Raw genomic sequence first — 14,104 nt, 5'->3', positions numbered from 1 at the left:
TATCAGGGCCCTGGTGGTGCAGTGGTTAAGCATCTGGCTGCTAACCAAAAGGTCGGAAGGTTGAATCCACCAGCCGCTCCTTGGAAACCCCATGGGGCAGTTCTACTCTGTCCTACAGAGTTGCTGTGAGTCAGAATCAACTAGATGGCAATGGCTTTTTGTTTCTGGGTTTTACTTTATAAGTACTGTTGTGAAAAAATAGAAGTCAATTCACTGTGTTAGCTGTATAATGTTGTTAACTTTAACGATCAGGAAAATTCTAGAAAATAACCTAGTATACAAAAGGCCAATAAGAAATCCACATCTCCAAGTGTCCCAATCTTAGAGTACTGAAATCCCAGAAGCTCTGCCCAGCGTCCACGTTATGAAAACTGACCTATTAGCAAAAACATTCAGAGTTAGTCAAGGGAAACAATTGCTTTTAGTACTTACTTTGATAGCATGGTTTCTAACAAATGAGAGTTAATTCAGATTAGCATTTGTATACTGATTTTAAAAGATCATATATATATAGATAGATATCACACATTTTCACTCACAGGATATTTGTAGATTTGGATTTAGTCTTCAATCCAGATTTTAAATCCCTGAACAATACAGTGATGGAAAACAAGTTTGAGAATAACGAACTGTATGATAGGTTGAGCCAACCACATGATATGGAGATGGTATACTACTGGCAGCAATTCAGACGACACAACTCAAACTCTATTTAGATGTCTGGCATACGAAACAGAAAGCCATATTCATGAAGCTACAGAATTTTTTTCTAAGTACCAAGTATTCTATTCTATAAACACATTTTGGAATTTATACTACCACTCTAAAAGCTTTTATTAGAAATAATCTGCATTTACCTGGCTACCACCAATGACCGCCCTGACAGGGAAAACAACAGAGAGTCCCAGATGGAGCAGGAGAAAGGTGGGGTGCAGAACTCAAATTCTAGTAAGAAGAACAGACTTAATGGTCTGAGACTGGAGGAACCCCGGAAAGCATGGCCCCTGGATTCTCTATCAGCCCACAACTAAAACAATTTCCGAGGCCAACTCTTCAGACAGGGATTTGACTGGACTGTGGGACATAAAGTGATACTCATAAGGAATGTGCCTCTTAGCTCAAGTAGATACAAGAGACTAAATGGGCAGCTTCTGTCCAGAGGTGAGATGGGAAGGCAGAGAGGGTTAGGAGCTGGCTGAATGGACATGGGGAATCAGGGTGGAAAGGAGGAGTGTGCTGTCACGGCATAGGGAGAGCAATTAGGGTTACATAACAATGTATGTATAAATTTTTGTATGGGAGACTAACTTGAAATGTAAACTTCATTTAAACTACAACAATAAAAAAAATAATAATAAAAAGAGAATTTAGAAGGGTATCTGCCATATTTAATCAAATTTATCTAATGGGAATTTTGAGTAATTCAGTACATGTTAGTTGTAAAAAAAAATAATCTGCATTTAAATACTGTACTTAAACAATGTACTGTTCAGTCATATATGTGTGTATATGCACACATACATACATATATCCACACATACACATATACCGTCTCACATACACGTCAGACTAAAAGGAGTTTTAAAACAAGCACTAAAGAATATTCAATTGATTACAAAAACAGAAACTGAGTTATGAACTTCCTAAGTTATCAAATAATTTATCAATCATGTAAGTTTAATATATAAAGCAAATAAGGCAAAAGCTTTATTGCACTTCACCATAACAAACATCCAAAATAGTAAATATACATCATGAACAAATCCATTACCAAATTATAGACACAAAATAATTAGCTACTTACATGTAATAACAATATTTCAAGTAAAAAGATTTTAAATAAAATGGCAGTTAGTATTATTAAAACTGTACTAACACAGTACATTTACTCCTCACTTATCGACATGGTTAAGATCCAAAGAACAGGTCGTTATGTGAAATCAGCGTTAAGCGAGAGTCAAGGGCCGTGCCCCATCTTTGGCGCTGGTGTCCTCCAGTCACTCACTGCCCATCGGGTGCCCGCAGGGGTTGGGAGTGGTTGTGGTGGAGGGTTGCCCGCTACCCACTGCCTCCCTCTGCCACCCTGGGCGCAGACCCTACTCATCCTTCCTCTGCTGCCTCCCATGTATCGTTCAGGATGGCCCGCAGAGGTTACCCTAGAGGGCCTAGCCGCAGCCCCGCATGGGGCCCAGACCATCAGAGGCACAGCCTGAGAATTTTTTGAAAGTTGTTGTAAATGTGAAACGTCAGATAACAAGATAGTAAGTGACAAGTAGGTCTATAATATCACAAAAAGTTACAGAATAACAGTCTTCAATTAACAGGACTTCTATTACATTCTAAATCCAAATTTTATCTCAATTTATGCAGGTTTTATAAAAGAAAATGTTAAAATTAAATTTCAGAGTAAATTCTTACTTTAATTTTTCTGCACCTTTATTCTAAAACGGTGGAAAGATATTACCATTTCAAAGAAATAACCTAGAGCTTCCCAGAATAATTATTTTTAATACTGGTGGTCTTCCTGTTCAATACATCAAATGTGCATCTTTTGGCAGACAGCTCAAAATTAAAAACTTTATATACCAGGTACTTTATTCAGTGTTCTTCTCTTAGGTACGGTGAACTCTAAAGACATAAAATTTAGAAGTCTGTTAGATACAAAAATAGTACTTAGTTAACAATACACATTTAAACTATATAGATGTTTAATTGGTATAACAGCAAAGATCCCGTAAGAACCTTAAACATGACCATATACATGCCTTTTTCCTTCAAAATGAGATTAAAGTTTAAAACTTCCTAATATGGATCTTAAAAAAAAAAACAAAACCCGTTGCCATCAAGTCGATTCCAACTCACAGTGACCTTATAGGACAGAGCAGAACTGTCCCATACAGTTTCCAAGGAGCACCTGGTGGTTTCGAACTGCTGACCTTTTGGTCAGCAGCCATAGCTCTTAACCACTAAGCCACCAGGGTTTCCATATGAATCTTTGTCATCCTAAATTCTACTTAATAAGCTACTTTGAAATTGTTTCATATGGTATGTCCTCTCTACAAGTGTGCCAGATATGAAAGGTATCTAGACCACTGCTAAGAGAGATGAAGTAAATTACTAAGATTTCAATTTCATGTCAATTTAGTCTGAAAACATAATCCAAAGCACTAGTACCATACATCCTTCAGGCTACTACAGCAATTGACATAACCAACACTCAAAAAGTGCTCATCTGGAAACAGCTGTGAATGTAAGTTATTAAACATTAAAAAAAAGTAACAAAAGAGACAAAAACATGAAAATTATGAAAGATGTGAAGGAGAGAAAAACTCCCCAACAACAAAAAACAAAAGAGGAACAGCAGGAAAAGGAAAAAGATGAGGAAAAATTGAGAAGAAAAAGAAAACAGATTCCTTGAGAAAGCAGTAACCAGGATAAAGAACGTAGCAGACCAAGAGAACAAACTGTCCAGATTAAAGCAGTTTAGAGGTCTGGGAGAGACTTTTTTAACAAGATGAAACTAACAGAATACCTAATATGCTTGAGAACTGAGAAGAGATTTACATAACTGAGGAAGAGTTTGGGGATAAATTAGTGATAAATACCTAGGAAGAATAAACAAATGAATTAAAAAAGCAAAAAACATTATTGACTCTATGAAAAAAAATGTGCAGATAAAAGGACGAATCATAGTATACTACATGGCCCTGTTGTCAATGTTGTTGTTAGGTGTCATTGAGTCAGTTCCGACTCATAGTGACCCTATGTACAACAGAACGAAACACTGCCCAGTCCTGTGCCATCCTCACAATTGTTGCTATGCTTGAACCCACTGTTGCAGCCACTGTGTCAGTTAATCTTACTGAGGGTCTTCCTCTTTTTCCCTGATCCTCTACTTTACCAAACATGATGTCCTTCTCCAGGGACCGGTCCCTCCTGATAACATGTCCAAAGCATATGAGATGTAGTCTCACCATCTGCGCTTCTAATGGGCATTCTGGCTGTACTTCCTCCAAGACAGATTCGTTTATTCTTCTGGCAGTTCAAGGTATATTCAATATTCTTTGCCAACGCCATAATTCAAAGGCATCAATTCTTCTTTGGTCTTCCTTCTTCATTGTCCAACTTTCACATGCATATGAGGAAAGTGAAAATATTATGGCTTGGGTCAAGGTGCACCTTAGTCCTTAAAGTGACATCTTTGCTTTTTAACACTTTAAAGTGGTCTTTGCAGCGGATTTGCCCAATGCAGTGCGTCTTCTGATTTCTTGACTGCTGCTTCCATGGGCATTGATTGTTGATTCAAGTAAAATGAAATCCTTGACAACTTCAATCTTTTCTCCATTTATTATGAGGGTTGCTTATTGGTCCAGTTGTGAGGATTTTTGTTTTCTTTATTTTAAGGTGCAATCCATACTGAAGGTTTTAGTCTTTGATCTTCACCAGTGCTTCAAGTCCTTTTCAGCAAGCAAGGTGTGTCATCTGCAGACTTCAGGTTGTTAATGAGTCTTCCTCCGATCCTGATGCAGTGTTCTTCATATAGTCCAGTTTCTTGGATTATCTGCTCAGCATACAGATTGAATAAGTATGATGAAGGACAGAACCCTGATGCACACCTTTCCTGATATTAAACCACCCAGTAGCACACTGTTCTGTTCGAACGACTGCCTCCTGGTCTGTGTACAGGTTCCACAGAAACACAATTAAGTGTTCTGGAATTCCCATTCTTCACAATTTTATTCATAATTTGTTATGATCCATGCAGTCAAATGCCTTTACATAGTCAATAAAACACAGGTAAACATCTTTCTGCTATTCTCTGCTTTCAGCCAAGATCCATCTGACATCAGCAATGATATCCCTGGTTGCACGTCCTCTTCTGAAACCAGCTTGAACTTCTGGTAGTTCCCTGTCTGTGTAGTTTTGCAACCACTTTTGAATGATCTTCAGCAAAATTTTACTTGCGTATGATATAAATGATGTTGTTTGATAATTTCCACATTCTGTTGGATAACCTTTCTTTGGAATGGGTAAAAATATGGATCTCTTCCGGTTGGTTGGCAAATTACTTGGCACAGACAAGTGAGTGCTTCCAGTGCTGCATCCATTTGTTGAAATATCTCAATTGGTATTCCATCAATTCCTGGAGCCTTGTTTTTCACCAATGCCTTCAGTGCAGCTTGACTTCTTCCTTCAGTACCACCGGTTCTTGATCGTATGCTACCTCTTGAAATGTCTGAAGGTCGACCAGTTCTTTTTGGCACAGTGCTCTGTGTATTCCTTCCATCTGTTTTTAATACTTCCTGCGTCATTTAATATTTTCCCCATAGAATCCTTCAATATCGCACCTCGAGTCTTGAATTTTCTCTTCAGTTCTTTAGCATGAGAAATGCCAAGCATGTTCTTCCCTTTTGGTTTTCTAACTCCAGGTCTTTGCACATTTCATTATACTTTGTCTTTCCAAGCCACCTTCTGAAATCTACTGTTCAGCTCTTTTACTTCACCATTTCTTCCATTTGCTTTAGCTACTCTACGTTCAAGAGCAAGTTTCAGAGTTTCTTCTGACATCCACTTTGGTCTTTTCTTTCTTTCCTGTCTTTTTAATGACCTCTTGATTTCGTCACGTATGATGTCCTTGATGTCATTCCACAACTCATCTGGTCTTCAGTCATTAGTGTTTAATGAGTCAAATCTATTCTTCAGATGGTCTCTAAATTCAGGTGGAATATACTCAAGGTCATACTTTGGCTCTTGTGGACTTGCTCTAATTTTCTTCAGCTTCAACCTGAACTTGCATATCACCAATTGATGGTCTGTTACACAGTCAGCCCCTGGCCTTGTTCTCACAGATGATACTGAGCTTTTCCATCATCTCTTTCCACATATGTAGTCAATTTGATTCCTGTGTATTCCACCTGGCAAGGTCCACATGTACAGTCACCGTTTATGTTGTTGAAAAAAGGTATCTGCAATGAAAAAGTCATTGGTCTTGCAAAATTCCATCATGCAATCTCTGGCATTGTTTTTATCACCAAGGCCATATTTTCCAACTACTGTTCCTTCTCCTTTGTTTCCAAATTTCGCATTCCAATCACCAGTAATTATCAATGCATCTTGATTCCATGTTTGATCAATTTTAGACTGCAGAAGTTGGTAAAAATCTTCAATTTCTTCATCTTTGGCCTTTGTGGTTGGTGAGTAAATTTGAATAATACTCATATTAACTGGTCTTCGTTGTAAGCATATGGATATTATTCTATCACTGACAGTGTTATACTTAAGGATAGATCTTGAAATGTTCTTTTTGATGATGAACGCAATGCCATTGCTCTTCAGGTTGTCATTCCCGGCATAGCAGACCATAAGATCATCCAGTTCAAAATGGCCAATACCATTCCATTTCAGTTCACTAACACCTAGGTTATCAATGTTTATGAGTTCCATTTCATTTTGGACGACTTTCAATTCTCCTATATTCATGCTTTGTACATTCCACATTCTTATGGTTAATGGATGTTTGTAGCTGTTTCTTTTCATTTTGAGTCATGCTACATCACCAAATGAAGGTCCCAAAAGCTTGACTCCAACCATGTCATTAAGGTCAACTCTACTTTGAGGAGCCAGCTATTCCCCAGTCATATTTTGAGTGCCTTCCAGTCTGAGGGGCTCATCTTCTGGAACTATATCAGACAATGTTCTGCTGCTACTCATAAGGTTTTCACTAGCCAATTTTTTCAGAAGTAGACTGCCAGGTCCTTCTTCCTAGTGTCTCTTAGTCTGGAAGCTCAGCTGAAACCTGTCCACTACGGGTGACCCTGTTGGTATTTGAAATACTGGTGGCATAGCTTCCAGAATCACAGCAATATGCAAGCCACCACAGTATGACAAACTGACAGACGCATTTCAATAGCATTCTGTAAATGCTGAATACTGATTTAACTAAAATAGGTATATTGGGAAGGTGGGGGGTGGGGACTATGCATGTGTTTGGGGGTGGGAAGTAAAGATATATTAAAGAATATCAAATGTACCTAGTTAAGTGCTTGATACACGGTACCTAACCAAAACCTAATCTGTTGCCGTCGAGTCAACTCCTACTCATAGTGACCCTGTAGGACAGAGCAGAACTGCCACATAGGGTTTTCAAGGAGCAGCTAGTGGATTCAAACTGCTGACCTTTTGGTTAGCAGCCAAGCTCTTAACCACAGCACCACCAGGGCTCCTTGATACACGGTAGGCAATAAATGCTTGTCGAATGAATGAAAAGAACAGTCAGGCCTTTTTCTTAATATTAATACACATTACACTCATTATTACTGATAGATTACCAATCATCAAGCCTACCTTGTTAAATATAACTTATTCTCAGCAATAGTATAATTGTTATAGCAGATAATAAACTGTTGTTTAATAACTACTACAAATTATTAAAACTACAACATTACAAAGTAAAACTATTTTAATTCATGTTGTTTAATATGCCACTATTTAGTTACAAACATCATTTCATAGGTGAAAATTTTACATTTATTAAAATTTAAAATAAGCATTTTTTATAATAAAACGTCTTACTTTTAAATTTATATCCAGAAATACATATTTTGTAAACCTTGTCACTTGATGGGAATATATTATAAACATTCCCATGAATAGGGATATTCATTTACTGATAACAGTATTATCCTATCCTTCATCTCTCACCTCTACCCCTGCCCCCACATCCATTCATTTATTGTATTACCATTCACTTTTAAGTGTTATGATTAATGCTATGATTAATACTAAAATTCTCCAATGTGCCAATTATAAAGAATCACAGAAACACACAGCCAACTGTTATGCCCTTCAAAGGATCTAAACCATGTTTCTTTCAGTAGTTTGACAAAGTTTCATCCGTACCTCTTTTACTAAAAGTTTCATTCTGCTCTTCCTCTTCTTCTGTAATTACAGGCATACTCAGACTTAAAGATTTATCTTCTTTATTTACATTCTGCATGTCACCTGGAAATATTTAGATAATGATTTAATATGAAAATGAAGAATATAACCTTTAAGAAAACTTTTTACACAAATAAAAAATGTCATTATTACTGTAACATAAAAATCAGGTATTTATGCTAAACACTAAAATTGTAATGGCCAACAGGAATATGCATTTTAGAACATTATCTTTTTTAAAAAGTATTAATATATTTGAATCCAAGCTTTGAAAACTTTAGTCACCAATTTTCACACTAAAGAAAAATGAGAAAAAGGGAAGAAACAAAATTAGCCAAACACAAATACCTTATTCAATCTCTACCACATATCAAAGGGGTTATATCTGCAGACAGCAGGGAACAATGTTTGTTACTTCTTACTGAATTAATTAATCACAAATATAATTTTAAATTTAATAGCCTTGTTTCTGAATGCAGACATACCTTCTTGTCACAAGATGTGTTCTACAAGATGCATTTCTCTAGTCATAATTTGCTACCGATTTTCTGTTTTCAAAAATACTGGAGATTTTCTATATCAATCTCTTGTTGCCTGAAGAAATATACTAACCAAATTTACCAAATACCATTGTGACATCAGATTCTATTTAGCACAGAACTTTCATGTCCCAACAGCAACACTACCCCCAGTCTCTCTCTATTCTTTATGCTGCTTTATTCTTCTCCACAATACAAGTTCCACAAGGGTAGATTTTGGTTTGTTTACTTGATGTACCCCAGCACAACTGGAAAAGTGCCTGGCATATGGTTTCAACTATTTTCAACTATTCACACAGTATTTCATAAAGTAGATGTGTTAATAAGTACCTGTCAGCACAGGAGGCAGCAAGTTAAATGAAAATGAGTTTACGCTTTCTCCTCTGAACATGGATACACTGGGATCTTATTGGGTTGCAGAGTTTATGGGATTAATAGAGTACGCCAAGATGGAGCTGAGTAAACTATAGCAATAGGCTTCCATTTTAAACACAATTGAAACAATACAGTAATGCCAATTTCCTGTTGAGTCATTAAAATAGTATTTGACTTTTACTTGTAAGTCCTATGTATTAAATACAATGATATTTTTTAAATCTCTGAGATGATAATCTTTTAAGAAATATTTATACCTAATCATGTCTTTTTTTAGACTTTGTACCTGTAATTTTTTTTAGTTGTTCACAAAATTATAATTAATGCCATCTACCCAAAATTACTAATATTGTTCTTCACAGTCTTTTAGCCATGTCCATCCACATCAATTATTAATGATTTTTTTAAACCCATATTTACAATCTAACAGAATCTATCCAACAATGTCAAGAGAAAGATTTCTAAGTTAAAAACTGACATTTGAGAAACAAAGCTTCATGACAATTAACTGTATTTTAGAGATTTATTTCTATATTAAATTAATTTAAAAGAATAAAAAACAATGTTCTTTAATAGCTCTTAAAACCAAATACAATGCCTTAGCCATGTAGAATGCAGGCAGGAGCAAAGAAGTGAAAGCACAAAACTTTGGGACGTTAAACCTCAAAGTCCACATATTAAATAAAGCTCATGAACTCTGGTCACAGGTGTGTTAAAGCTTTTATCCAGAACCTAGTTGCATTTATTGTGCATAAAGTTGAAATGAACGGTCAACCAGTTTCCTAGACTATTACAGGTTAGAAGCAGCAAAAGGACAAAAAATTGCTCCAAGTCTGTATACTGAGGACGGAAAGAAGACAACTACAAATAGCAAATGAGACAGAAAAACTATTTCATTTTAAAAAGACATAAGAACTGTCAAAATACTCCAGCATAAAGCCATTTATTATAAAGATAAACTACCCCCCACCACTTGAGATATCTGATATTACCATTATATCATAAAATCCACTAAAATAATATGCTCATGACGATAACCCTGCATCATCAAGAGAAAATCAAATTATATTTAGGATACATTGTTTAAGAAAATGGGAGCACATGAAATACAATTTATTTTAGTATTTTCCTAATTATAAAAATGATAAATGCACATTGTAGAAAGCAAAAAACCTACAAAGAATACAATATATTTTAGAATACCAACCAAAATAATTAAATTGTTAAAAAGTAAAGTTTTGACATTTAAATCATTAACCTCAGTTATCCACAAAACTAATTCCCAGAGGTATAATACAGCTAGTTTTACTGTGCACAGTGCTGATCATGTGGGATGCAATTATCAGTAACAACCATTGCTCATCGTCAAAACAAATGATTGCTAGACATGTAGCTGTAAGTCAATTAAGAATAAACTTACTGGTTCTGGACAGAGCTGAAGAAGGATGTAGAACAAAATTCTAACTCACAAAAAAAAGACCAGATTCCCTGGCCTAAAGAAGACTGGAGAAGCCCCGAGAGTATGGCCCCCAGACACCCTTTTAGCTCAGTGGTGAAGTCACTTCTGAGGTTCACCGTTCAGCGTGGGAGTGGACAGCCCCATAAAACCAAATGAGACTAATGAGGCACAGCAGTCCAGGGACAAGGGCCAGAAGGCAGAAGGGGACAGGAAAGCAGGTGACAGGGAACCCAAGGTTGAGTAAGGATAGTGTGGATGTGTTGTGGGGTTGTTAACCACTGTCACAGGGAAACGTGTACTGTTTAATGAGAAACTATTTTGTTCTGTAAACCTTCAGCTAAAGTGAGAATAGCAGCACAATCGGAAGAGCGTAGTTGATGTCACTGCACTGTGCATGTAGAAATTTTTGAAATGGTGTACCTTTGGCTGTGTATATTTTCACCAAAAGAAAAAAAAAAGGTCGAGAATGGAGAAGGTTGACATGTCGTGGGGTTGTTAACCAATGTCATAAAACAATACGCGTACTACTGTTTCATGAGAAACTATTTGTTCTGTAAACCTTCACCTGAAGTACAATTAAAAAAATAAATAAATAAACTTACTTAAGTGCACGTCTAATTTGAGATCCAGATCTACATTTCCAATTACCTGAGAAGGAGCACAGTGTAGCAGTTAAAAACTCAGGTTTGGATTCAGCCACACTCTCATTCAAGTATGAGCTCTGCTATTTACTAGCTAGGTGACCTTAGACACATGAAAAAAAAATTTGGTACACAATAAAAAAAGAACAAAAACAGTTGCCATTGAGTCACTCCCAACTCATGGCAACCCCATTACATAATGCATAAATGTTACATAAATTAAAGTTGCCATCATCTTCATCACTATATCATCATTTTACTATTAATGATGTCATCCCAGGAATGTGTATGTTAGATTCTAGGAATGGTGAACGGGTATAGCTGAAGCATAAATAATACAAACTTAATACCATCAATTAACTGAGCACCTATTTATATGCCAGCAACTATCCTCATCCTGTCACCTTTATTTCTGTTAAAAGCACTAACATTCTCCCAGTTACTTAAGTACTAAGTATCACGTCTCATCCCTCTCTATCAGCATCCATATCCAGTTACCTACAGGTATACAATGACTCTCAGATTTATTAGTCAGCTTCCTTAACTCCTATACCACCTGCCCATGTGGTCATCACTTCGAAACCTGATCTACTGTAACAGCATTTTACTTAGTGTTCCTGCTTTGAGTTTGTTGCCACCTACCTACCATACTACTCCCAGATTGATTTTCTTCAAGGAAAACTTGATCATGCTACTTTCTTTCTCAAAAGTCTCACATGAGTCCTCTCTGCCTAACAAATTAAGTCTAAACCTCCTGATTCCACATTTGAGGCCTAGTCACAATACAATCCCCAATATATTTTTCTAGCATTATTAACAATAACTCCATAACACATCCTTTACACTCCAGCCAAAATGGACCCCTGGCTCTATCCTTCCCAGATACCTTGTCTTTTTTCATGTTAGTTTATTTTTCTTAGATCAAAGACTAGAGCCTTCAGTATGGATTACACCTCAACATAAAGAAAACAAAAATCCTCACAAATGGACTAATAAGCAACATCATGATAAACAGAGAAAAGATTGAAATTGTCATAGATTTCATTTTACTTGGATCAACAATCAACACCCATGGAAGCAGCAGTCAAGAAAACAAAAGACGCATTGCCCTGGGTAAATCTGCTGCAAAAGATCTCTTTAAACTGTTAAAAAGCAAAGATGTCACTTTAAGCAATAAGGTGTGTCTGACCCAAGCCATGGTGTTTTCAATCATCTCATACGTATGTGGAAGCTGGACAATGAACAAGGAAGACCGAAGAAGAACTGATGCCTTTGAATTGTGGTACTGGTGAAGAATATTGAATATACCATGGACTGCCAAAAGAACAAACAAATCTGTCTTGGAAGAAGTACAACCAGAATGCTCCTTAGAAGCAAGGATGGCGAGACTACATCTCACATACTTTGGACATGTTATCAGGAGGGGTCAGTCCCTGGAGAAGGTCATCATGCTAAGTAAAGTAGAGGGTCAGCGAAAAAGAGGAAGACCCTCAATGAGATGGACTGACACAGTCGCTGCAACAATGGGCTCAAGCATGATAATGATTGCGAGGATGGCGCAGGACAGGGCAGTGTTTCATTCTCTTGTACATGGGGTCGCTATGAGTCAGAACTGACTTGATGGCACCTAACAACAGAACTATTGTAATATTTATTTTATTTTTTAAAAACTTCAGATTCTTCTGACCACTAAAGCAATACACAGTTATATAAAATTCAAACATCATAGAAATTCATGGACTTGAAAGTAGAAATTTCTCAAGATCCCATCTCTGAGCGTTAACCACTGTTAATATACTTACAGATTTTTTTCAATGATATATATTGTGCTTTCGGATACACATATTTTTACTAACAGAAATAGGATCATGTTCTTCTGCAAAAAGTCTTTTTCACTAAACAATGTACCAATACACTGTGGACATCTTTTTAGGTCAGTATATATGGAGCACTCTCTTTTTAATAACTGTCATTCACTGTCATACATTTCAGTTGTTTACAATTTTTTGCCACTTCAAATAATCCTGCAATGAATGTCCTTTAGTATTTATCAATTTCAAAGGATAAATTCCTAGAAATTAAATTGATAAAGGTTATATCCAGATGGTGCCTGGCTACCACCACCAACTGCTCTGACAGGGATCACAATATATATATGAGGATCCAGGACAGAGCTGGAGAAAAATGCAGAACAAAATTCTCACAAAAAAAGACCAGACTTACTGGTCTGACAGAGACTGGAGAAATCCCAAAAGTACAGCCCCCAGATACCTTTTTAACTCAGTACTGAAGTCACTCCTGAGGTTCACCCTTCAGCCAAAGAAAAGACAGGCCCATAAAGAAAAATGAGACTAAATGGGCACACCAGCTCAGGGGCAAAGATGAGAAGGCAGGAGGGGAAGGAAAAGCTGGTAATGGGGAACTCAAGGTCAAGAAAGGGAGAGTGCTGACATGTCGTGGAGTTGGCAACCAACTTCACAAAACAATATGTGTATTAATTGTTTATTGAGAAACTAATTTGCTCTGTAAATCTTCATCTAAAGAAAAATATAAATAAATAAACTGATAAAGGTTTTGCACATTTAAAACTTTCACAGATGACTACTAATTACTCTCTGAAAAGGATGTGCCAATTGACACTCCAACTTCAATTCAGAGATCTTACCTCCTCACGCTTTGACAATGAGTATGTATTCAGTATCTTTAATGTTTGCCAATCTAAAAAAATGATATCAAAATCATGTTTTAACTTACATGTAATTATTAATTAAATATACCTTCATATTCATGTTGACTAATTTTGCTTTCTGAATTGCCTGTTCATGTCCTAAGCTCATTTAAAAGCGCTTCTAAAATTTAACATTTTAACATTATCGTATGTGCTGCAAGTGGTTTTCCAAGGTCTTTTGCCTTTTATGGAATATAAAGCTCATCTTTTTCAAAAGACTGTGGCATCAAAAATACCTTCCCACTTTAAGGAAATGAACTTTTAATTAAAGAGACTTGGATCTTTATTCAGAGGTGCAGTGGGTAAGAGCTCGGCTGCTAACCAAACGATTGCCAGTTTGAATCCACCAGCTGCTCCTTCGAAACCCTACGGGGGCAGTTCTACTCTGTCCTATAGGGTTGCTATGAGTCAGAATCAACTCAAG

General features: G+C 36.6%; 1 protein-coding gene across 2 annotated transcripts in view; it reads right to left on the bottom strand.

The window, feature by feature from the left end:
* Positions 1–1,384: 1,384 nt before the first annotated feature.
* Positions 1,385–14,104, bottom strand: part of SNAPC1 (small nuclear RNA activating complex polypeptide 1) — a 34,862-nt gene continuing 22,142 nt past the window's right edge. The window contains exons 9-11 of one of the 2 annotated variants that reach the window (XR_002823113.1): positions 10,914–10,959; positions 7,900–8,001; positions 2,613–2,628 (exon numbers count right to left, since the gene is read on the bottom strand). Coding sequence is in view for 1 of the 2 variants with exons in the window: in XM_004370929.2 (XP_004370986.1) it covers positions 2,579–2,628; positions 7,900–8,001 (152 nt within the window). In the remaining variant the exon portion in view is untranslated. Of the gene's footprint in view, positions 2,629–7,899; positions 8,002–10,913; positions 10,960–14,104 lie in introns of both variants that reach the window. The other variant, XM_004370929.2, reaches the window with a different exon arrangement.

This window comes from Trichechus manatus, unplaced genomic scaffold (genome assembly GCF_000243295.1).
Source record: "Trichechus manatus latirostris isolate Lorelei unplaced genomic scaffold, TriManLat1.0 scaffold00010, whole genome shotgun sequence".
Lineage (NCBI taxonomy): Eukaryota > Metazoa > Chordata > Mammalia > Sirenia > Trichechidae > Trichechus > Trichechus manatus.
The sequence above is the reverse complement of the archived record's forward strand: the minus strand, read 5'-3'. Positions and strand labels throughout refer to the sequence as shown.